We start from the raw sequence: 26,923 nt of genomic DNA, 5'->3' as shown, positions 1-26,923 counted from the left end.
CAATTAATCCTCTCCCCAGTTGGACAGGGCCCTTAAGTTCACATCTTAACATCTTTTACTTGACTATGTGTTAGAATAGGCAATGTGAGTATGTCCTGGAGCTTTATGATTGCAGTATCTTTATAATGACTAAATGTAATATTGTGATAAGGCAGTTTTGAATAGTATACAGGACATTAGTATTCTATGTAGTATTTGAGTCTGTCATTTCAATGTATATGTATTTTTGTGAAGAAGTGAGAATTTAAATAGATGGCCACTACTGGCACTAGTGTTAACATATGTCTCACAATGTTAATTCAAGGTTGTGTTTTAGTTTTGGAAAAATCCTACTTGTTTAGTTTTCTTTCTTTAGATGTCATTCAATCAATCAATCAATCAATCAATTTTTTTTATATAGCACCAAATCACAACAAACAGTTGCCCCAAGGCGCTTTATATTGTAAGGCAAGGCCATACAATAATTATGTAAAACCCCAACGGTCAAAACGACCCACTTGGCTACAGTGGGAAGGAAAAACTCCCTTTTAACAGGAAGAAACCTCCAGCAGAACCAGGCTCAGGGAGGGGCAGTCTTCTGCTGGGACTGGTTGGGGCTGAGGGAGAGAACCAGGAAAAAGACATGCTGTGGAGGGGAGCAGAGATCGATCACTAATGATTAAATGCAGAGTGGTGCATACAGAGCAAAAAGAGAAAGAAACAATGCATCATGGGAACCCCCCAGCAGTCTACGTCTATAGCAGCATAACTAAGGGATGGTTCAGGGTCACCTGATCCAGCCCTAACTATAAGCTTTAGCAAAAAGGAAAGTTTTAAGCCTAATCTTAAAAGTAGAGAGGGTGTCTGTCTCCCTGATCTGAATTGGGAGCTGGTTCCACAGGAGAGGAGCCTGAAAGCTGAAGTCTCTGCCTCCCATTCTACTCTTACAAACCCTAGGAACTACAAGTAAGCCTGCAGTCTGAGAGCGAAGCGCTCTATTGGGGTGATATGATATTCAGTGGCCATTATGTTTTCATGCGTTGCTGTTGAAAAAAAAATCCTAAATCTTTTGGCTTCCTTGACCCTGAAAACATACATGTAGACACCAAAATTATCCTTCTAGCTTGAATAGCAAGAAAGTTATGAGTATTTAATGAAAACAGTTAAGGTGGCCATTTTGTTTTTGCACATTTGTAATGCAAAACTCATATTTCTGTTAGCACTAATGCCTTCCTTGACCCTGAAAACATAGGTATAGACACCAAAATCATCCTTCTAACATCAGTAATATGGGAGTTATGGGCGATTATTATAGCTGGTGGTGGCCATTTTGTTTTCAGCCCATATGAGTGTGAAGTGACTGGGATGAGGACCAGTACATCCAAATCTGAGACCATGGTCCTCTTTTGGAAAAGGGTGGATTATCCCCTCTGCATCAGGGAAGAATTACTGCCCCAAGTGAAGGACTTCAAGTACCTCACAGTGTGGTTCATGAGTGGGGATAAGAAAGAGTGTGAGTTCTACAGATGGATTGGGGTTTGCATCTGACATACTGCCAACTCTGTACTGGACCGTTATGGTGAATACAGAGCTGAGCCAGAAAGTGAGGCTCTTGATTTTGCCACTTGATTTATGCTCCTGTGGTCGTAAGATTTTTTTTTATGACCACAGGAGCATAAATCAAGTCTCAAATCGGCAGTGCTGCATTTTATGATATAACTCATCTTGTTATGCTTCTTAAACCAAAGAATCTGACCCAAGTCAGTACCTAAGAATTTAACATTAATAAGCATTTATTTTTTAAAATTATACTTACAGTACTGTGCAATCATATTTGTAAATAATGGTGAAAAAATAGATACTGAAAAAATTATGAAAATCTTACAATTGTCAAATCAATTTTATGAAAGATATACTGTTCGACATTAATCAGTAAATGGTAAATGGACTGCATTTATATAGCGCTTTTCCATTTGCATCAGGCGCTCAAAGCGCTTTACAGTTATGCCTCACATTCACCCCGATGTCAGGGTGCTGCCATACAAGGCGCTCACTACACACCGGGAGCAATAGGGGATTAAAGGCCTTGCCCAAGGGCCCTTAGCGATTTTCCAGTCAGGCGGGGATTTGAACCAAGGATCTAGACCATCACCTCCCCCACAAACAAAGTACATATGGTCTGTTAATTTACTTTATTTTTAAAAGTTTATTCTGTGGGTGAGAACTCCCATTTACCATGTTTCTTCAGCTCCATGAAGCTAACATTAGCATATGTACCCGTTCAAACACAATCTGCATCCCAGGATGCATCTTGTCTCAGCTTTTACCAACATAGTTCCAAATTCTTATTTTTTTTTTCATAAAATATACATTTTGATCAAATGGATGATACAATACTGTGAATCCTTATTCATTTAATGTGATGGAACAAAATGATAGTAGTGTCATTACAGCTTTGAGACTGTGTAACTATAATGTGCACATAAATGTGTTTTATGTCCTTGGAATGGCAACAGATGTGTATCACTTTTGTTCCTTCTCTGCTTGTAGATCCTACTTTGATGAGCAACCTACCCCTGGGCCAGCACCCAAGGGGAAGAAGAAGAAGAAGAAGAGAAAGGCCGAGCGGAAGAAGAAAAGGAAAAGGTCAGTTATCAGAATGAGCCGACCCTGCAGTCAGGTCTATTTTAAGACACCTTTATCTTTGCCGGGGGGGTTGAGTTATTGAGAGGTGAGCAGGAGGACAAAAAGTGATGATTTCCTCATCTGTGGGGGAGCACTCTGTGGAGATAATGTCTATTTGTTCTCCTCATGTAGGTCTCCTTCTCATAGCCTGTCACCACTGAGGAAGAAGAAGAAAAAGAAGAAGAAGAGTTCCAAGAAAAGCAAGCGCCATCGGTAGTTCTTGACCACTGCAGCAACAATGACAAAATAAATGTAGAAATCAACCTTCTGGGCTCTGACATTTGTTTTTTTCACTTCCAGGTACACATCCAGAAAGTCAAAACACAGGTACGAGTAGATTTAAAGCTGGTCTGTAGTTTCTACACGTTAAAACATTTCATTATTGCTGGAGTCAAACAGTTGTCACATCTCGGACATCTGTCAGCGAGATTGTTGGAATTCCACCTTAAAGTCCAAACTCCTTGATGCTGACGATTCCCTTTCATCCCACCAGCTATTCAAGGCTAAGACGTAAGAAGAAGGATGAGCGCAAGCACAAGAAAAGGTCAGTGTGTGTTTGTGCCATCAGAAGCATCCGCTCGCCAAAACCCACACCTTTGTTTTTGAGTTATTCCCATCTGCTCTTCTTGATCATGTTGGGACACGAACAGAGAATAAAGGCGAGCGTGGCCTTTATGTTACTGAGAGGAAAAAACATGTAAAGAGAAGAAAGACTGAAGGCCTGAGCCACAAAGAGGCAAAAAGTGCTGAGAAGGGGGGGGGATAAGAAATCTGTTTTATCTGTTTGGGTTTCATCTGTTTTACCCAGGTTGCACCAGTCTTACCCAACCCTTTGGACATACAGTATTTAGGTTGGCTGTGTGTTGGGCAAAATCAGGAACCGCCAAGATGCACCATCCAAAACTAACCCACGGAGAGTTAGTCCATTATACACAGAGTCTATGATTTGGTGATCTGGAAGTGGAAGGTGTTGCTTAGAACAACAGAGCCAAGTTCAGTTGCTACCTCCTGTAACAGAAATATGTGGCACTGTACAGTTTCTTTTCTTCTTGTGTTTGGATCATGTTCTTTTCATTTATATCATGTTCTGTCTGTTTTCCAAATGTGGTTCAAATACACCTCAGCAGGTGAGACAGATTGGACTGCAGTGCCCGGGTACAGGAAAATGATTCAGCTCCGGAACAGTGAAGGAGTCATAATGGAAAGACATATTTGAATTCTGCATTATTTATCATTACAGGTCCTACGGTAGACTGGCGGCACGTTACTGCAGAGATAAAAGAATGTGTGTACATGTTCAGCGCTTTCACTGCACACAGATACACTTTGACCGAGTCCAGACAGTCATTGAAACCCTGGATCAGTGACAATCACAAATCCAAACACACTGATTCCTTGTTCAGCTTCTCAAGCGCTGCACTCAGAGTATCCATTGATTCCTCAAGGATCACAGCATTGTCTGCAAAGTCAAGGTGGCTACACCTTTCCTCGCCAACAGAGGCACCGAAGCCACTGGTTTTCACAACCCTCCCCAACACCCAGTTCATGAAAGTGCTGACAAGTGCAGGAACCAGGAGGCATTGCTGATGAATGTCAATTTTCACTGGAAAGTACAGAGCTTCTGTACCTGCTTGTTCCAGCGCTCACAGTATCTGAGTATAGGCTGGCTACGATGTCCAGCTACTTCTTGGGGATCCTAGAAATTCTCAGAATGTCTCAGCAGTCCAATCAACTGAATCAAATAGATTGGACTAGATTGGACTACTGCAATGCTCTATTTTCTGATTTACCGCAGTCCAGCATTAGGGGTCTCCAGTTGGTTCAAAATGCTGCAGCCAGACTTTTAACACGAAACAGAAAGTTCGACCACATTACACCCATTTTGACATCTCTTCACTGGCTTCACTGGCTGGTGCTTTTTGTTTATTTATGTGTGTTTTTCCTCAAATTCTTTGGCACATGGACATAAGAACCACCTGTGTCTATGTGTACGACTGACAGACACTGCTGCATCACCGAAAACAAATAAGCAACACTGTAAATCATGAGCTGCGAGAGACGCTGCGTGGTTTCGGACTACTACAGCAACCAGACCCCCAACCTCCCCAGAAGAAGCCGGTGGCTGACAGAGGGGGCACCGCAAGTGGTGCGCGCGACTACGGAAGCGTGGCAAGTGGGCTGGAGTTCATGCTAGGCTAACAACAAAGCCAACTCGACCAGCTCTCCCATCCATCCTGCTCTCCAATGTCTGCTCCCTGGAGAATAAACTAGACTGCATCCGACTTCAGAGAACCACAAGACGAGAATCTGGAGACTGTTGCGTCTTTGTCTTCACAGAGACGTGGCTGAGTGACAGAGTTCCCGATGCCGCCATTCAGCTAGATGGACTAGCCGCGTTTCGAGCCAACAGAAACTTAGCCCTGTGTGGTAAGACTCGCGGTGGAGGACAGTGTGTTTACATCAACACAGAATGGTGCAAGAACTCTGTACTAGTCTCCAGTCACTGTTCATCTCTGGTGGAGTTCATGGTCATCAGATGGAGACCTTTTTATCTCCTGAGGGAATTCACCACAGTGCTGATCATCAACGTTTACATCCCACCCGCTGCCAACGCTAAAGGTGCGCTCTGTGAGCTGTACAGCGCTGTCAGTGGACTGCAAAACACACACCCTGACAGACTGGTTATTGTTGCTGGAGATTTCAACCATGTGAATCTCAAGTCAGTTCTCCCTAAATTCCACCAACATGAACTTTGCAAGGAGAGGAGTGAACGCACTGGACCTCGTTTACACGAACGTTCCCAGCACGTACCGGGCAGAGCCCCGCCCTCACCTCGGATACTCAGATCACATCTCTGTTATGCTGATTCCAGCATACAGACCGCTCGTCAGATGCTCAAAACCGGTTCTGAAGCAGGTAAGAACCTGGCCATCAGGAGCCATCTCTGCTCTCCAGGACTGCTTTGAGCACACTGACTGGCAAATGTTTAGGGAGGCTGCAACCTACAGTAACACCATAGACTTGGAGGAGTACACTTCATCTGTGACTGGCTACATCAGCAAGTGCATAGATGATGTGACTGTCTCCAAGACCATCAGCGCGCGTCCCAATCAGAAGCCGTGGATGACTGCAGAGGTGCATGCTCTGCTGAAGGCTAGAGACTCTGGCTTCAAAGCAGGATACAAGGCAGCTCTAAGAAAAGCAAGGGCCAAACTGTCCCGGGCCATCAGAGAGGCAAAGCACGCACACGGTCAGAGCATCCACAGCCACTTCAGAGACAGCGGGGACACACGGCGCATGTGGCACGGTATCCAGGCCATCACCAACTACAGGGAAATACCACCTGCCTGTGACAGTGATGCCTCCCTTCTGACTGGACTGAACACACACACACACACACAAAATCTCATCTTTTAAGAGTGCAGTGCTTATGGTCAATAACTGCTGCTATGCTTTTCACTTTATAAAAAATGGTCACAACAACAATGATCTCCCTGTGTCAATAAAACAGTCAGATTCTGTGGAGACTTTCAAGTCCAGACTTAAGACTCACTTATTTTCCCTTTCGTATGGCTAGCATACTGGCATAGTATAGTTCTACACTTTTTACTCTTTTAATTCATTTTATTAGGAAACGGAGCGGGCCGCAGCCTCAACTTTATCTAAATTATGGGTCTTTTAGTGAAGCTTAGGGCTAGTGGCCGGCGATCACCTTAGTATTTCTTCTGATTTTCTTGTTGTTTAATGCTGGCAAATTATACAGTATTTCTTGTCTTTCTGATGCCTGATTCTGTTTTTTTCTCTCTGTTTAAGGTGGAGCTCCATCCAGAGATGGGTGTGGTATTTGTGCTGGAGACCCTTCTGTCCTGTGCACCAACAGTATTTCCTGTATATTCGTTTTGTGAATTATTCTGTAATTTGTGTCAGTAGCATGGCCCAAGCAGAGGGTCACCCCTTTGAGTCTGGTCTCCTTGAGGTTTCTTCCTCAGAGGGAGTTTTTCCTTACCACTGCTGCTGTGGCGGTTAGTAGGGTTAGACCTTACTTGTGTGAAGTGCCTTGAGGCAACTCTGTTGTGATTTGGCACTATATGAATGAAAATAAGTTGAACATTGAAACTGAAAATCAAATGAGTTAGGGATGCACCAATATGGTAACAGTATTGGGCAGATCCTGACAATTTCTTAAAGGATCAGTGTTGGCTTTGTGCATGCCAACCTGCTCCATTTTGGATTCTCTGTTTATGTGTATTGGTCATTTGAGCTATCTGCCAGCTTGTTTTAGCACTGTGTCGTGACAAAACCACTGCAGGGTTGTGCAGAGAAGCAGAGCAAAGATTTTTAGCACCTATTTTAGATTAATTCCTCAATTTCATCACCTCTGGATGGTTGCTGCAGCATAAAGTTACACTTGAATGCTTTTGTTTAGATGACAACAAAGAAAGCAAACAGTAACTCAGTTTTCACTTCTGTACTAAGATTAATGTGATAAAGCTGCTTTATTTTACTGCAGTTGTTTATTTTACTGCAATTGTTTGCCAGTCATATAAGTAGTTGATGTAATCTATATTATAATATTCAAGTGGCCTCCGTGTGCATGTGTGTATGGCTTTGACCATGGAAAAACCGGGGAGAACTGACATTTGCCATTTGGCATGCATATGTATTTTGGGTCAAGGATGCTGCAAAAATGGAAAATTGACAGGACAAATACTTTTTGAGAAATGAGCAATTTTAGCTAACAAGTAAACAATGGACATTGTGCTGCAATGCACTATGGTAATTCATGTTTTTGAGGTTTTAAATGTTGTTATTGTGGTTCATGTTAGATTAACAGTGCTGTTAGTGTTATTGATTTATTGTGTTTTTGTAGTTCAATTGGTTTACTCAGTTCAGTTAAGTGTCATGTTGCTGTTACTATGAGTGAAATGTGTAATGCTTTAAATGTCTTCTGCCAGGTCTCTGTTTGTCAAATTAAAAGCACCTGCTTACAGCAGATTGCAGCAAAGACAAAATGCTGTGCGTGCAATTTTGATCATGCACAAACTGTGGAAAGCTGACATTTGCTGTTTAGTATGCTTATGTATTTGTGATTAAGGATGAACGGCGCCAAAACTGGATGTTGAGAGGATTAATGTTTTTACAGAAGCTACATATATTATCTAACAACACTGAACGATGGACATTGATATTTACATCTGGACTCACATGCCATTCCAGCAAGGGGCGGCAAATATCTATATATTAAAAGTGTGTGTGTGTGTGTGTGGTGTGTGTGTGTGTGTGTGTGTGGTGTGTGTGTGTGTGTGTGGGTGTGTGTGTGTGTGTGTGTGTGTGTGTGTGTGTGTGTGTGTGTGTGTGCACGCGCGTGACTTTATTTAGTAAGTTCAATGTAAGTATTATAGGTATAATGTAAGTATAATTGTAAATGCGTTAAAAATACATGAATGACAAAAGAAAGTGAAAACACTTATTTCCATTGCTGTCCACTGAAAAATCAAATGATAAAATAGAAGTAAAAATAATAATAATAATAATAATAATAATAATAATAATAATAATAATAATGTGTATATGATAACAAGAAATACATTAAGACAGTAAATTATCATTTAAAAATTACAAAATTAACAGGAAATAAAAGGATTGAGTTCTTCAAAAGACTAAGGTATTAGGTTTTAAAAACATTCTGGACTCACACGCCATTCCAACTCATTATAGAAACTTTGCATAATTTATTACTATCCTTGGAAAATTTTGCTATTTCATAAACACTCCCAATGTAGAGCCTGTGGATCTGCATGGACGACACGCTAGTAACAACAATAATAATAATAATAGCAGATGGTACAACAATTCAACAGACAATGTAAATAGCTTTAAAAAATCATTAATTATATCATCACATCAGTGCGAGGAGTGCAGAATCTACAGCACTGATGCATTCTTTCTTCATCTTTAGTAATGATGCACATTTTCTTTACAACAAAGTTCACACAGCTGTAAATGGAAATCTGTCTTGAATGGAGAAGTAACCTGTAATGAACTTTGTCAAGAGAATCATGACTCAGAAAGGAGCAGAAAAGTCATTTAAGTGACTCCGAATTTGGCATGGTTACCAGTGACAAATGGGTTTGTTAGAGAATTTCAGAAACCATTGATAACGACCATCTCTGGAGTTGATGAGAGAGAGAGAGAGAGAGAGAGAGAGAGAGAGAGAGAGAGAGAGAGAGAGAGAATGTAGTTATAGGTACAAGCTATTTGAACACATCTGGTGCTTTGAATTTCTCAGAAACACGCTACTTATTATCTGCATAATTAATATCAAAATTTGTGTTGATTAATTGTGATTAATAAATTTTTTTACCTGCACATTTGAATTCTTATGTAATGTCGATTTCTCTCCCCGTTGCTTCTGTCAGTTCACGGACTCACTCACGCAGGAGACAGCGCTATCGGAGGTCAGATTCGGACACTTCTTCTTGCCAGTCTTCCACAAAGAACAGGTAATGGGGTCCTTCCCCCTCCTCAGCCTCCACCTCCTCCTCATCCTCAGTTTATCTTATCAGGCTGAGGAGCCTGCCGGCTTCTCGGTCAAGCCACATCGATGACTGATAAGGCAGAGGTGACTTCCTGATCTGAAGCCTTATCAGGGCTTCACAGGAAAGTGAGAAATTTCACTCACAAATCGATGCACTTAGTTATAAACGACACTGCAAAAGCATAGCTTTGTGGAAAGATGAAAGATGTTATTTTTGACTATTTTTATCGACTACACTGAATAATTATGAATAATGATTTTTAGCACATAGTGGAACAACTAGATACTTGCAAAAGGCATAATTAATCCTCGGATAATAACTAGTTAAAGCTGAACACACAATATTGCTCTTCTCATGAATGGATCAAATCGGGAACTTTGCTCAAATTTACTTCAGTTATTATCCCTTGTCGGCCATACAGCCAGGTGAGGGATGGAGCCTTTCACTCCTGGGTGTGTGTCTGTGTGTGCGCCTCAGTCACACTGTCTTGTACCCATGATAATTTGAACAAAATTTATCATATTTTCACTAAATATAAACTGGACCTTCCCAAAGAAGTGTATTTCAGCTCATTTGAGCGGGGTTAGATTCATCGATTTTGTGTGGGTTTCCTTCGGGTGCTCCGGCTTCCTCCCACATTTAAAGACATGCAGGTTAGGTGAATTTGAAACTTTATACTTGTCCAGGTCTCTCTTGTAAAAGAGATTTCGATCTCAATGGGACTAACCTGGTTAAATAAAGGTTAAATTAAAATTAAAACCGAAGGCTCTCTAAAGACCATCCAAATTAGTAAAGAGAGCATTGATTCTTGTTCCTATTTCGAGGTAAAATCCAGATTGAAATCCAGTTCTTGTTAACTTCGCTGGTGAGATTCTCCTTTGGTAAGGCTGGTTGATCTGGTAGCACGCCCGCCTCATGAGCGAGAAATCTGGAGTTCAAATCTCATCAGAAGCACAATATATGCCACTTAGTTACACCATGATGATGTGAAAAACACTAACCCAAATTTGAACTGGGTATCCCCAAATAGCTGTGTCTAAAATGAGTAAAAAAAAAAAAAAATGTGAGCGTGGGTTGGTTTCAGCAAAAATGAATGGACTGCATTTGTATAGCACTTTTCCATCTGAATCAGCATCTCAAACTGCTTCGCAATGATCCCTCACATCAAGTGGGGATTCAACTTGGGGATTTAGGACCTTTCCCAATGGCCCTTGGTGATTTTCCACGTCTGACGGGGATTTGAATGAAAGATATTCTGGTCACAACCCCACCGCTTGATACCAAGACCATCAAGGAACCCCACCAGTTTCCTGAACAGCCAGTCAAGCATTAACAGACACTTGAATGAGCTAATCAGCTTTGGGCAGTGCAATGAAAGGTAAAAATGTGCACATTGAGGACTACCTGAGGACCAGAGTTGGGAACCATTGATCCAGGGTGAAGTTCCCCTGACTACCTTGAGATCTTGTGAAGTGTCATAGTGTCTGAGACTCAATCCCAGGCTAGGATTAGTCATTTAGGCTCATATGGTGATATATGTGCACTGGCAAAATTTCCTGTATATTCGTTTTGTAAATTGTGTCAGTAGCATGGCCCAAGCAGTGGTCACTCCTTTGAGTCTGGTCTGCTTGAGGTTTCTTCCTCTAATCATCAGGAGTTTTTCATCACCACTGTCGCCTGTGTGCTTGCTCTGGGGTTTGGTAAAGTTAGACCTTACTTGTGTGAAGTGCCTTGAGGCAACTTTGTTGTGATTTGGCACTATATAAATGAATAAAAAGATATAGCTGATGCTGAATGACTAAAATCTACCAATCCTATATGAAATCATCCAGATTAATGATGCCTCTGGATCTGGGGCAGCAATAGATTTCTACAGCTGTCATACTAATGAGTCATTTGGCATTTTGAAGCCTGATCCCACATTGTCTTGTCTTTCCAGTGTTTAAAAACACCTTCACAACCACTCAAGGACACTTTTTCATCATTCCACAACAGGATACTAGGAATATTTAAGGAATCCAGAAGCATTGTGATAGAACGAAATGATTCTGCTGTGATTAGGATCCACCTTCAAAAGCATCACGCTGTCTTTTATTGCTGTTCAAATGCATGTATTTATTTAATGATGTGCTGCTTTGACATCTAAAGGCAGAACTATCTTGCAGACATCATTTGCAGAAATCTGTGGTACGTTACGCAATGGATGAACTTCCAGCTGTTGGAGAGGAAACCAATGCAGTGCTTAAGCAAATGGAGTGGAAACCTACAACCAAATCAGTGTGTAAAACGGCTCGAAACTATCGCTCCATCCTCTCAAACTCTGTAAGTACTCTTTGGAACGTTAGCAAAGCTGGTCTGTATGGTCTCTCAGTTCTACAACAATGTATTAAAATATAATACCTGTATGGAAGTCAAAATGCTGTTTAGATGCCAATTCGTCCCCCTTGTCATTTTATACAAATCTGGTAGGTATTTGAAATATCATGTTTTATAAATGTAGCTACCGTATATGGTATGAGGTTTTGGAGTAAAAATTGTAAATTCACACCTCCAATAATAAAAAATATGTCTGTGATTATTTAAATATATATTCTATGCATGTACGAGGTCTGTCAATAAAGTATAGGTCCTTTTTATTTTTTTCAAAACTATATGGATTTCATTCATATGTTTTTACGTCAGACATGCTTGAACCCTCGTGCGCATGCGTGAGTTTTTCCACGCCTGTCGGTTACGTCATTCGCCTGTGAGCACTCCTTGTGGGAGGAGTCGTCCAGCCCCTCGTCGGAATTCCTTTGTCTGAGAAGTTGCTGAGAGACTGGCGCTTTGTTTGATCAAAATTTTTTATAACCTGTGAGACACATTGAAGTGGACACGGTTCGAAAAATTAAGCTGGTTTTCGGTGAAAATTTTAACGGCTGATGAGAGATTTTGAGGTGATACTGTCACTTTAAGGACTTCCCACAGAGCGAGACGTCGTGCAGCGGTCCCAGGCGCCGTCGTCAGCCTGTTTCAAGCTGAAAACCTCCACATTTCAGGCTCTATTGATCCAGGATGTCGTGAGAGAACAGAGGACGTTTCAGAAGAAGACGGTTTCAGCATTTTATCCGGATATTCTACTGTTAAAGGAGATTTTTTTTAATGAAAGACGTGCGGACGGGTCCGCGTGTCGGGACGCAGCCGGCGCGGTTGTGGCGGCACAGGAAAAACACTCCGTGTTGATAACCATTTGTAAAATCCAGGCGGCTTTTGATGGCTTTCACTAGAGTGAGTATATGAGAAATTGTTTAACAGCTGGACATGTTCCAACTTGTCCTTAAGGCTTCCAACGGAGGTGTTTTTCCTGTGGCGGAGCATCGCAGTGGCTGCGAGCCGACGCTGCAATCCGCCCGCACGTCTTTCATTAAAAAAATCTCCTTTAACAGTGGAATATCCGGATAAATGCTGAAACCGACTTCTTCTGAAACTTCTCTGTTCTCTCATGACGTCCTGGATCAATAGAGCCTGAAATGTGGAGGTTTTCAGCTTGAAACAGGCTGACGACGGCACCTGGGACCGCTGCGCGACGTCCCACTGCGTGGGAAGTCCTTAAAGCGACAGTATCACCTCAAAATCTCTCATCAGCCATTAAAAACAAACATATGAATGAAATCCATATAGTTTTTGAAAAAAATAAAAAGGACCTATACTTTATTGACAGACCTCGTATAACCACTAGCATTAATGAGTCTCAGGCTTATTTCTTCTTAAAGTATGGTGCTTCCAATACCTGAACTTTTAAAATCTGGCTTCAATCCGTTTGTGAATTTTTTTGACATATGAGCCAACCACAAAAACATCGAGCTAATGTTGGGAGGGACACATGGTGGTCAGGTGTGACCGATCCTGCTGTGACGGTTTGTGCACGCTCAGTGCGAGTAGCTGGAACATGTGTAACCACATCGTGCGGCTGCTGTGAAAAAAAAAACATGGCACCCACGGGATTCGAACTTGCAATTTACAAAGGCTCTGATTGCCAGCCAGAAACTTTACCACATGCACTAACCATTGCAGTCTTTTAAACAGTTTAGAAAAATGCGGTGAAATCAACAGGGAGATACACGTATTTAAAAAAATAAACCACACACCAGAAAAAACAACACCGCATTTATTGAATCCCTCTTATCAAGCAGACAATACAAGTATGAACCATCTGAATCAGCTGTTCCTCTGTAGATGACCCATGGTCACAGATGTACAGTCATGGCATGACATAAATGAAGCAGTGAACTCTTATCATGTCCACATCTACTGGCCTGGTATGTCCAGCCAGCCACACGCCCATGTCCGGCCCGTGTCCTGTGGATGGCATGCCGCAGGACAGCCACCGCGTCATGTAGAATAGAGCTCACATGGGTGACGTGACATTCAGATCGCCCACTGCGTGTTATGATCTGACCGTCCATTTCACCGGGGCAGCCTGTCATTGTGCGCACCGTGCACTCGCTCGCTGCAGCCCATCGCAACAGCGATATATGTTTTTATGTATGCCCATGTGAGGACAGCAAGCAGACACACATGCGTCACAGTGAACAGTTGTAAGTTCATGTCAAGTCCAAACACGGTACGTGTTCCCCAGCTGTGACGTGTAGAACTGGAGATCTCAACAGCTGTTCGTGAATGTGCCCCTTGTCAGTTCAGCACACACGCACCAACGTGCCACTGTGTCTGTGTTATGTGATCATTTCTTTTTAGTTATTTTTACTGCTATTTAGTTATTCCCCACCCCCATCCGCAGCACATACACCACATATGTTGCGGATGGGGGGGGGGCGCAACATATGCGCGATTCACATGCACAGCACGTGTTGCAGGGGAGTTGACAATCTGGGACATCACATGTGCGTTACTGTTTTGCAACCAAACAGTTGTAGGGGCACTAGGCAAATTTCACCGCCAGCTCAAAAGTGATCTTCTGCTGAGTGTTTTCGTGCTGACAGTGCAAATGGCCACACATTTTCTAAGTGCCAAACGAGCGGTGTTAGGTGTTCATGTGTGTCACCTGGAATTTGGCCGACACCTGCCGAGAGAGGGTTCGATAGGCTCTCACAGTGCACACTCTGTCTTTCAGCCGCTGGTGTGTGTAAATAGTTGTAGCAACAGGTGTACGAGGCGTTGGAGGCAGCTACGAATTTACATGTATTGCATGCGATTCCTGCTTCGTGCGCAATTCAGCCACATTCGTACTATGTGTGAAGGGGCCCTTAGTTAAGTCTGGTGTTTCCTGTCTCTTGAGGACTGAGCACACCTGTGGGTTGAGTAGGGAGAGCTGGGAAACCCACAGGACAGGTGATCTTTAGGAGCAGGGCTGGTGACCCCTGCTCCCGATGGTTAAGTTCCTACCATAGCAACTTAGCATAAAGTTGCAGTGCTAACGTTCAAGAGTGAATATGCAGAATTTTCTGCTGTAGCATTGAACCCATGATGTATTAACTCAAGGTAGAACAGCACAACCTAGATATACAAACATAACTTTGCAAAGTGATCATCATCCATTATAGATGATGATCATTAACATTATGGATTCCTGCTTGGTGTACAGCTTGCTCAGCATATTCCTGAGATAAAGGTGCCTTAAATTATTTAATATAGCTGGGATGTGACATTTATTTGCATTTGATGACTTGGCACTTATCGGTCTGTGGCCTTCAGTGATGTCATCCATCATGGGAATATAAACCTGAATCTCCATGGAGACTGTCCCAATACTGATCTTAATAATAGCAGACAACTTTATGAATGGTATACTTGCATAGTGGTTAAAAGGTTTAAAGGTCTTTAACAGCCCCTTCACACATAGTACGAATAAGTACAACTCAGGGCAGCTCACAGTGGAACAGCTCGTGTGAGCGAACCACGAAAACATGCATGATGCCACTGCAATGGTTAGTGCATGTGGGAACACATTGCGAGCAGCTGATGTGTACACCACATCACACAGCTGCTGTGAAGAAATCTAAATAAAAAATAAAAAAAATACATGCTGCGACAATTTCGTGCATGCAGGAAGACAGTGCAAGCAGCTCTAAAAATAAAAAAAAGAAAAAATACATGCCACCCACGGGATTCGAACCTGAACTTTCCAAAAGCTCTGATTGCCAGTCAGAAACTTTACCACTGAGCTCCCATTGCTGTCCTGTGAAAGGTGCAGGAAAATGCCTGATATCAAGAAGGATGTGGACGTATTAAAAAAATACAACCACACACCATATAAAAACAGCACATTTTATTGAATCCCTCTTACCAAGCAGACAATACAAGTATGATCCATCTGTTCCTCTGTAGATGACCCATGGCCACAGATGTACAGTCATGAAATGACATGAATGAGACGCAGGGCACACTTATCATGTCCACATCTACTGGCAACATGTCTAGCCAGCCCCACACGTGTCCTGCCAGACATGTGTGTCTTGTGGACGGCGCGCCGCAGAACAGACACTGCATCATGTGGGACAGAGCTCACGTGGGTGACGTGACATTCAGATCACATGGTCCGGATCACCTGTGGCAGCCTGTCAATGTGCGCGGCATGCACGCACTCGCTGCAGCCCATTGCAACAGCAATATATGTTTTCATGTATGTCCATGTGATGACTGCAAGCAGACACATGCGTCACAGTGGACAGTTGTTAATTCATGTCCATCCAAACACGGTATGCGTTTCCCAGCTGGGACATCCAGAACCACAGCTGCTCCTGTAGGCAGTGTCAGAGTTGTTCAGAATTGGACCTGAAAAGAACAACTCAGTTAACACAGAAAATAATCATGCAGGAGACACTGAATTGCTTTTGGTAGTAGAGAAGCTTGAATCTTCGACTGGACTGGGTTGCTTGATGCAAGGATGTTTCGCTTCAAATCGCAGAAGCTTCCTCAGCTAAAATTCTTGCTCTGGTAGTCTGACTTCTGTCTTGACTCTTGTAGAAAAGAATAATGAATTTCTTTTCCTGATTAGGAGAGAGCAAACGAGCATGACCCCTCGCCAACAACCATCTCTTCCGCTCTGAAGGGCCCCGCCCATCTGCCTCTCCTATTTATTGAATAAAGTTACATACAAGCATATAGGACAAAACAAGGAAAAGACACAAAGTCTGGTCTCATGTTGATATGAAAACTGTTATGGCTTTAAGCCTCCAGTCTCCTAGTCCTCCGATAACAACGTTCAGTTTTAAAAGATTACTTGAACAGTTCCATGTGTATATGATTGCTTTGACAATGAATGATTAATTAAAAGAGTAATGGTACATGAACTCTCACCAGTGGTGGGCACACTTCCGATAATCCGATAACAGATAATTATCAAAGATAATGTTTTTGTTATCGGGTTATCTTTTTAGATAACTTTAAAAACCATTATCGGACTAATTATCTTCCGATGAATTGTCCTCCGATAACTTTTAGACCAGTAACGCAGTAAACCCAGCTGAACAACAGCAAACATTTTTAAAATTTAAAATCAGTTGAGACCTACCTGTTAAAAGTTTTCTAACAGATATAGTTCTACCCTCTGCAAACAGTAGAGAGATACTTCCAGGGAAAACCACTCTACCTCTGCAGGCAAAGGAGAACTAGTCACCAAAACAAAACAAAAAAAATTTCCTTTAACACCATACTGATGACCCAAGTCATCCAGAGGCATACATTTTTAACTTATGGTTCAAATTTTAATGAAACTAATTTTGGACAAGTTATTTAAAATTACTGTCATGTCTGAAGTTTTATAAAGTGAAAATATATGTTTTAGTTTTAAAATAATGTTCTAATTTTTAAGGTTTTGTGAGCACATGCTGAGCCCAGCAGTGCATTATGGGTAGGACAGGGTGTCCATGACAGGACAAATGCATTTCAGACACTCTGTTCAGGCTCCACGGACAGCAGCATTAAACTCTAGTGCCTAAAACCTTTGTGAATATATTCTCTTGGTTTGTAGACATTACTGTATTTGCGTTTGTTAAATTCCACGCATCTTAAATGTAGCAGACGGGTTATCTGGGATTTTGTTTTGGAAAGATTTCAAGGCCTCTACTGCCATCTACTGGCCAGTCGTGTTCATGGCAGTATTCGCTCTAAGTGCTAAGCGTCTGGGCACCAGTAGATGGCAGTGTTGTCAAATCAACTTTTTGGCTTTGCAAATGGCTTTTTTTTTTTTTTTACAAATTAAGTTTAAAAACAAAACAAAACAACAACAAAAATAAAAACATTACAAGACAGCTCTGCGGTGTTTGCACAGGCACAGTGCGAGCAGTTGGACACTTGTAGCTCTGCAGCAGCAGGATACCCTCACGACGGCCGACCAGAATAATATCAAACAGGTTTGATTTTCATTCGACCATACGATCGGCGATCAGGGGCCTGTACTACGAAGTGGGGTTACTGGCTTATCAGGGTAACTTCGGGAGTAAGTTGATGACGTGTGGAGTAACTTCCTGGTTAACCCGTACTACGAAAGGTGGATAGGTTTTGATCGAGGTATGCTGCCATGGCAATTTACGCTGCGTGCCAAACCTGCTCCGAGCAGGTTATGTTCTAGGTTAGCTTGAGGTTTTCGCTTAACCACTCCCTTTATAAGTACCGCGCAGTCACCTTCAATCACTCCGAAGACAATGCCGGCCTACCTGGATGATCCGTTTGATATTGGGGCACAAATTGTGAGGGGCTCTCTTCGCAGGGCGAGGGTTTTTAAAGACCGCCAGAATCCACTGACATACCCGGACGATATTCTCTATGAAAGATATAGATTCTCAGCCGAGGGAATTCGTTATCTTTGTCAGCTGATTGGGCCAGAAGTCTGTAACATCACCCATCGTACACTGTAAAAAAAAAAGACTGCTGTTTTTACAGGAAAACACTGGCAACTGTGGTTACCATGGAATTCCTGTAAAAAAATACAGCAGTTAAATGTAGAAAAAAGAGAGCTCTTGTTTGTAGATTTAACAGTTCTTTTAATGTGAGTCAGCCATGGTTCATTCACTGTAAATCCATATACATATTGTGTCTGTAATATTATCTACTGTGCTGCTGTATGTTTTACAGGAATTCCTTGGTAACCACAGCTGCCAGCGTTTTCCTGTACAAAAAAGTCATTTTTTACAGTGTAGTAATGCCCCGACAATCGAGCAGATAATGTGCCTTGTGCCTGTTTTGCCAGTGGACAATTTATGTATTCCATCGGTGATGCTGAACATCTGAGCAAGAATACTGTATGTCGTATGATTTGCAAGGTAGTACTTGCTCTATCTTAACTGTTGGATGTATTTGTCGTTTTCCATGGCCATTTATCCGCAATGCAAATCAAAGAAGGGTTTTATGCAACTGCGGGTAATTACTAATATCAAAATAGGTCTAATGCATGTCCATTAATTAGGCGAAGTGGGGCTTATCAAGCTATGAATATAAACCTACCGTTCTGAAGGATGTTTTTATATTTCATCTTCACCTGCTGCCAGGTGCGTTTGTCACTGCTATTGCATCTGAAATATTGACAGGATTAGGAATAGCAATCATACAGTCAAGGTAGCCTATTTAGGAAACATTAAATCAACCTAACATTTATTAGTAGGCCTATGCCCACTTCTGAATCGTGTTACATCTGGCCGTAATTAATGAAAGAAGGTCATTTTTTGACACATATTAGGCATTCCACAGGTTAATCATCTGTAACAGATTTGGAGAACAATTGAATTGTACTTACGCATTTACCCGATCAGCAATACGTTGCCAACAAGCCTGTCTTGCTTTATTGGCAGACGATGTGTTCGATTTCCCCCTTAACATTAATTTAAATTCCTCGTAGCTCCGCATAATAATCGTGCATTCTTCTTCGGTAAAGTAAGGTGACCGCGCCATTATTGAAAAATGGTGACGTATGCTGCAACCTGCCCCTTTTATGCCCATCAACATGTTTATTAGACCGCATTCCTACCAGGCTGCTCAAGGAAGCCCTACCATTAATTAATGCTTCGATCTTAAATATGATCAATCTATCTTTATTAGTTGGCTATGTACCACAGGCTTTTAAGGTGGCAGTAATTAAACCATCACTTAAAAAGCCATCACTTGACCCAGCTATCTTAGCTAATTATAGGCCAATCTCCAACCTTCCTTTTCTCTCAAAAATTCTTGAAAGGGTAGTTGTAAAACAGCTAACTGATCATCTGCAGAGGAATGGTCTATTTGAAGAGTTTCAGTCAGGTTTTAGAATTCATCATAGTACAGAAACAGCATTAGTGAAGGTTACAAATGATCTTCTTATGGCCTCGGACAGTGGACTCATCTCTGTGCTTGTTCTGTTAGACCTCAGTGCTGCTTTTGATACTGTTGACCATAAAATTTTATTACCAGTGATTAGAGCATGGCCATAGGTATTAAAAGCACTGCGCTGCGGTGGTTTTGAATCATATTTGTCTAATAGATTACAACTTTGTTCATGTAAATGGGGAATCTTCTTCACAGACTAAAGTTAATTATGGAGTTCCACAGGTTCTGTGCTAGGATCAATTTTATTCACTTTATACAGCTTCCCTTAGGCAGTATTATTGACGGTAGTGCTTAAATTTCATTGTTACGCAGATGATACCCAGCTTATCTATCCATGAAGCCAGAGGACACACACCAATTAGCTAAACTGCAGGATTGTCTTACAGCATAAAGACATGGAGCCTCTAATTTCCTGCTTTTAACTCAGATAAAACTGAAGTTATTGTACTTGGCCCCACAAATCTTAAAAAACATGGTGTCTAACCAGATCCTTACTCTGGATGGCATTACCCTGACCTCTAGTAATAGCTGAGAAATCTTGGAGTCATTTTTTGATCAGGATATGTCATTCAAAGTGCTATTAAACAATATGTAGGACTGCTTTTTTGCATTTACGCAATATCTCTAAAATCAGAAAGGTCTTGTCTCAGAGTGATGCTGAAAAAACTAATTCATGATTTATTTCCTCTAGGCTGGACTACTGTAATTCATTATTATCAGGTTGTCCTAAAAGTTCCCTAAAAGCCTTCAGTTATTCAAAATGCTGCAGCTAGAGTACTGACAGGGACTAGAAGGAGAGAGCATATCTCACCCGTATTGGCCTCTCTTCAATTGGCTTCCTGTTAATTCTAGAATAGAATTTAAAATTCTTCTTCTTACTTATAAGGTTTTGAATAATCAGGTCCCATCTTATCTTAGGGACCTCGTAGTACCATATCACCCCAATAGAGCGCTTTGCTCTCAGACTGCAGGCTTACTTGTAGTTCCTAGGGTTTGTAAGAGTAGAATGGGAGGCAGAGCCTTCAGCTTTCAGGCTCCTCTCCTGTGGAACCAGCTCCCAATTCAGATCAGGGAGACCAGACACCCTCTCTACTTTTAAGATTAGGCTTAAACTTCCTTTTGCTAAAGCTTATAGTTATGGCTGGATCAGGTGACCCTGAACCATCCATTAGTTATGCTGCTATAGACGTAGTAGACTGCTGGGGGGTTCCCACGATGCACTGTTTCTTTCTCTTTTTGCTCTGTATGCACCATCTGCATTTAATCATTAGTGATCGATCTCTGCTCCCCTCCACAGCATGTCTTTTTCCTGGTTCTCTCCCTCAGACCCCAACCAGTCCAGCAGAAGACTGCCCCTCCCTGAGCCTGGTTCTGCTGGAGGTTTCTTCCTGTTAAAAGGGAGTTTTTCCTTCCCACTGTAGCCAAGTGCTTGCTCACAGGGGGTCGTTTTGACCGTTAGGGTTTTACATAATTATTGTATGGCCTTGCCTTACAATATAAAGCGCCTTGGGGCAACTGTTTGTTGTGATTTGGCGCTATATAAAAAAATTGATTGATTGATTGATTGATTGATTGATTGATTGATTATGTGAACACGCACAAACTCCGATTAGGTTAACACAGGTTCAACAAATCAACATCTTATTCAGCGTCGTAGTACCGATTAACACCACTTGAGAAAACCAGGTTTTGTCAACCCCGGTTTAAGAGGTTAACCCTGGGTTACATCTGAGTAAGTTAACCCCGCTTCGTAGTACAGGCCCCAGAAGGTGGTCGTCAGATGTTAAATGCAGCTTGTTACTTCATGTATACACTACACGATGCAGGACGCGCGATTAACCTGAAACTTGGTCCAAAAAATTCTCTCACACAGTGTAAAGCCAACATTTATGTGTCAACAATATTGAGTGCACGTTTTACAACATCATAAAACGTGCGCACATTCTCTCCACATGTAAACATTTTGCGATGACACTTCCAGGGCTCCGTAAAAATGCCTGTTTTTACAAATAAAAAATGGAATATTTTACAAAAGCACATTTATCTCATTATCTGTAAACACCAACACATGACACACGTCACATTAACGTGTTGGTTTACATAATGAATGATTGAACCAATCAGTGTATAGCAGAGGCACATTTTACCAGAATCCTTTGCAATCTGTCTGTGTTTGTTACAAAACCTCAGAATTAGTGCATTATTCAACATTAAAAGATATATGTTATATTTTAACTTTGTACAAATGACAGAATTAACATTAATGGAGTTATTCTATCAGTATTCACACAAAACCATAAGTCAGGATGCCTTTATTTTTCAAGACCTCCACCTGACCGGAGCATTGTGATTGGTAGAGAGCTGGCTTTGTGACTGCTCTCAGGGTGCTTTAGTGCTGTAGCCATGTAGCTTCTAGCAGGGGGCAGCATGTTCAAACATAGAAATGCTGACTCATTGTTTGAGTCTTTTGTCGTTTCCAAAAGCGATCGTGCTGTTAAAACTCAATTTCAGTTTGTTAGTAGTTGCAAATGTACCAGAGATAACACTGGAAGTATTGATTATCTGTAACGTCCAATACATTTTTGGGTGGTTTATCGGTTTATCTTTATCAAAGATAACTTTTCAGTTATCTGATTATCTGTTATCGAAGTTAATTTTTTGATTATCTGTGCCCACCACTGACTCTCACACATGCATATATGTATATATGAAAATAGAGAACAGAATCAAAGACAAGATCAAAGACCAGTACATCAAACTAAAGGCATTAATACGTTTGTGAAATTCATACTGTCTTCTTAAGTTAACTGTTTAAACAGTTCTTTTAGTCAGACAGGGAAGATTGTTTTACAAATGTAAAACAATCTTCCCTGTCTGACTAAAAGAACTGTTTAAATAATAAAAGCATTAATATTTGATAATCATATTGCTGATATAGAAAACCCTGTCAGCGGTCATACCCCGTCAGTTCAGTGCACACACCAATGTGTCACTGTGTCTGTCTGCAAAGCCACACTCGTGAGACACAGACAAATTTCACTGCCAGCTCGACAGTGATCATCTGCTGACTGTTTTTGTGTTAACAGTACGAATGGACACACAATTTCTAAGTACCATGCAAGCGGTGTTAGACGTTCGGGCATATCACCTGGAATTTGGCTGACACCTGCCACGAGAGGGTTCAATGGGCTCGCACAGCGCACACTCTGTCTTTCAGCTGCTCGTGTGCGCAAATAGTTGTAGCAACAGGTGTACGAGGCAGCTACAATTTTACACGTATTGCATACGATTCCTGCTTCATGCGTACTTCATGTGCAATTCGACCAAATTCACACTATGTGTGAAGGGGTCCTAAAGTTTGGCAAAATGTTTGATTTAACATTTTCAAAACAACTGGTTAAAGTTGGGAAAACATTTGGGCAGAGTTAGACAAAATGCTTGGTTAAAGTTCATTAAACTGTCTGGTTAAACTTTGTCAAAATGTTTGGTTAAAGTAAGTGAAAGCATTTCGTTAAACTGGGGCATAATACTTGCTCGACAGTAGTAGTATTATTTATTGTGTCATATCTAAACCCTTGTGAAGTGGGCAAAAAGGGTCAAATGATTTTGGCTTATATCATCTGTTTTATAATACTGTGCCAACAGGTAGTTTCTGTGGATCAGATCACTGATTTCACTGTATACGTTAACAAAACCACAACACAAACTTTTTTCTTTTCTTTTTTTTTACGTTTTAGAGTTATTACCCATTTCTATTAGTTAAACTGTAAAATTTTTCTGTTAACAGCAGGTTAGGTTTACTTTTATAAAATGATTTCCTGCAGAGCTTCATAAATGCCTTTAAACTTATTGTCTCATGTTTATTGGGGCATAAAATACACTTAATTTCTCCCCAGCCATCATTATATTATGCTAATTGCACAGATGGATGTTTTTAATTACACACCATCGGCTTAGTTGAAATTCACTAAATTAATCCATATATTGAATCATGCCTGGCACTCAAGAGCCAGCATTCATCCAGGAGAACTTCACAGTTGAGTGGAAATCTCAATTTATTAGAATTATTACTTCATAAAAAAATAATTTGCTGTTATGTCCAGGTTTTCCTTTGGCTAATAAAAGAACATATTTTAGTGAATGTTTCTTTTCCCAAAACGCAATCCATAAACGGAGAGGTAGGTATAATAGAACTGGACAGAATATGCTAAATTAAAGGGGTCATCGACACACTGAGGTGCTGCATCCTTAAAAAAGTATCTACAGCCCCTTTTATCATGAAAATGATTTGTCCTATTGCAACATTAAATGTGGAAATAGGAGACGGATTTTCAGATGTATGTGTTCATGTATCATAAAGGCTACAGTATCTTCTTCCTCTGCTGACAGTGGGTGAAATTATGCATATTTTCAACATTTTAATATAGGTCACCGTGTGTCTTGAAAGGAATTATTTACATTTGTAACCAAATATGCACCATAGACACTGAGGTAACTGCACAATGTGACGCCTATATGTGAGGGGACAAATGGATGATTTGACATTTGTCCATTTGTAGTCGCTAGGATGCAGAATAACACCATGCCCAGGTTGTACATACATAAAATAAACCACAGCATACAAAAATACTTCAAAATGTTAAAACAGACTAATTGCACAGGGGTTCTTTTCCTTATTTTTGCATGGTACATGACTCACTGCAGTACCACGAGTGAGACCTTTCCCTAAGACCTGAGGGTGTAACTACCCAGCAGATCTGTGGTACATTTATACAGAAAAGATACATTCCAGGTATTGTGTGCTCTCATTTGACTTTCATTATTATTGTTATTATTTTACTTTATTTGAAAAAAAAAAAACAGGTTGTGTCACAAACACCCTCTTGGGTAGGATAAATTGTATTTGGGCAATTTTAAGGTCACGCAATTAGCATCAAAGGTAATTTTGATGGTGAGCTAAGACATGGCTACATTTTGCTACCACTGAAATTCTATTGCCATAGAAATACACTTTCATCTGTCCAATCACCGTCTTAATTATTCTTAATTTATTTCTAAATCGGTGCTGTTTGCAAAGTAGACACAGCACATGGTGCAAAGGCGTCAACATGGCTCCAAAATGAAACACCAGCAGAACAACTCTGTTACACTTGTCACACGTTGGCCGTATGTGACAGATGGTGCACCAGATGTTCCACTGTTTTCACTCTGAGGACAATCTTGCCAAAGCCACAACAAACTGGATGTTGTTTTCCCTTTAAATACGGAGAAAGAATGACAGCGCGCACACAAACCGCTCCACCCAACATTTCTAAAGAGACAGTAGTGAGTGGCCGGCCATGTAGCACTGTGTATTCAAGATAGCACACGTTCCAGAAATTCCTCCCTGCAATGAACAACGTCTAGCGCCAAAAAAGGTGTCTGTTGAAAACTATGGTCTGAATGGCTTTTCCCAGATGGAGACCCTTTGGAGGGACTAAAGGTCCCAAGTGGTCTTTCATCTCAATGCAGAAGAGGGATGGCGAAAGGAAAGCAATTTTGGGAGTGGCTGCAGAAAATCTTGGGCTACAGTGTGCACAGAGGGAGTGTTGCTTTATTCTCTATACATGACACCATTACATCACAGAATATAGTTGTTGGCTTTTACGTTAATGTTTATAATTCAATTTATGTCCCTTTAAAACATGAGAGTTTTGGTTTGCACAGATGTGTAATCATAGAAATTTGAGTACAATAAACATAAAACTGTCAAAGGTAGCTAAAAAGTATATTTTGCACAATATAACCACTTTAGAAGTGGTGCTTGGTAGAACCAGAGAACTTCACTCTCTTTGTTATGCTTACTCTTATGAGATAATTTCATAATTTCTTATTTGGTGGAAGCAGAGACAAACTTTTGAAATGTGTCATTACACAAAGCCTGTCAAACCCCAAATCAGAAAACACTGGGATTGTGTGGAAAATACAAAACACCAACAACAACAAACCCTGCAGTTCTTGTCATCTACACTTTGACGTTTCATTGCAGACAGCATTTTGAACAGTTTCTCCAAAACTAATACAACCCCTGGCAAAAATTATGGAATCACCGGCCTCGGAGGATGTTCATTCAGTTGTTTAATTTTGTAGAAAAAAAGCAGATCACAGACATGACACAAAACTAAAGTCATTTCAAATGGCAACTTTCTGGCTTTAAGAAACACTATAAGAAATCAGGAAAAAAAAATTGTGGCAGTCAGTAACGGTTACTTTTTTAGACCAAGCAAAGGGAAAAAAATATGGAATCACTCAATTCTGAGGAATAAATTATGGAATCACCCTGTAAATTTTCATCCCCGAAACTAACACCTGCATCAAATCAGATCTGCTCATTAGTCTGCATCTAAAAAGGAGTGATCACACCTTGGAGAGCTGTTGCACCAAGTGGACTTATCAAACTCTTAAAAGAGGGTAAATCATCACGCAATGTTGCAAAAGATGTTGGTTGTTCACAGTCAGCTGTGTCTAAACTCTGGACCAAATACAAACAACATGGGAAGGCTGTTAAAGGCAAACATACTGGTAGACCAAGGAAGACATCAAAGCGTCAAGACAGAAAACTTAAAGCAATATGTCTCAAAAATCGAAAATGCACAACAAAACAAATGAGGAACGAATGGGAGGAAACTGGAGTCAACATCTGTGACCGAACTGTAAGAAACCGCCTAAAGGAAATGGGATTTACATACAGAAAAGCTAAATGAAAGCCATCATTACACCTAAACAGAAAAAACAAGGTTACAATGGGCTAAGGAAAAGCAATCGTGGACTGTGGATGACTGGATGAAAGTCATATTCAGCGATGAATCTCGAATCTGCATTGGGCAAGGTGATGATGCTGGAACTTTTGTTTGGTGCCATTCCAATGAGATTTATAAAGATGACTGCCTGAAGAGAACATGTAAATTTCCACAGTCATTGATGATATGGGGCTGCATGTCAGGTAAAGGCACTGGGGAGATGGCTGCCATTACACCATCAATAAATGCACAAGTTTATGTTGATGTTTTGGACACTTTTCTTATCCCATCAATTGAAAGGATGTTTGGGGATGATGAAATCATTTTTCAAGATGATAATGCATTTGCCATAGAGCAAAAACTGTGAAAACATTCCTTGCAAAAAGACACATAGGGTCAATGTCATGGCCTGCAAATAGTCTGGATCTTAATCCAATTGAAAATCTTTGGTGGAAGTGGAAGAAAATGGTCCATGACAAGGCTCCAACCTGCAAAGCTGATCTGGCAACAGCAATCAGAGAAAGTTGGAGCCAGATTGATGAAGAGTACTGTTTGTCACTCATTAAGTCCATGCCTCAGAGACTGCAAGCTGTTATAAAAGCCAGAGGTGGTGCAACAAAATACTAGTGATGTGTTGGAGCGTTC

General features: G+C 41.0%; 1 protein-coding gene across 1 annotated transcript in view; it reads left to right on the top strand.

Annotated features, from left to right (window-relative positions):
* Positions 1–26,923, top strand: part of srrm4 (serine/arginine repetitive matrix 4) — a 227,973-nt gene that overhangs the window by 186,206 nt on the left and 14,844 nt on the right. Inside the window, exons 3-8 of the mRNA XM_034170863.1 lie at positions 2,530–2,625; positions 2,797–2,877; positions 2,965–2,991; positions 3,158–3,208; positions 9,084–9,167; positions 11,369–11,525. Of these exons, the coding sequence (XP_034026754.1) occupies positions 2,530–2,625; positions 2,797–2,877; positions 2,965–2,991; positions 3,158–3,208; positions 9,084–9,167; positions 11,369–11,525 (496 nt within the window). The remainder of the gene's footprint in view (positions 1–2,529; positions 2,626–2,796; positions 2,878–2,964; positions 2,992–3,157; positions 3,209–9,083; positions 9,168–11,368; positions 11,526–26,923) is intronic.

Source organism: Thalassophryne amazonica, chromosome 5 (genome assembly GCF_902500255.1).
Source record: "Thalassophryne amazonica chromosome 5, fThaAma1.1, whole genome shotgun sequence".
In the NCBI taxonomy this organism is placed as follows: domain Eukaryota; kingdom Metazoa; phylum Chordata; class Actinopteri; order Batrachoidiformes; family Batrachoididae; genus Thalassophryne; species Thalassophryne amazonica.
Note: the sequence above shows the minus strand (reverse complement) of the source record. Positions and strands in the feature narration are given on the sequence as shown.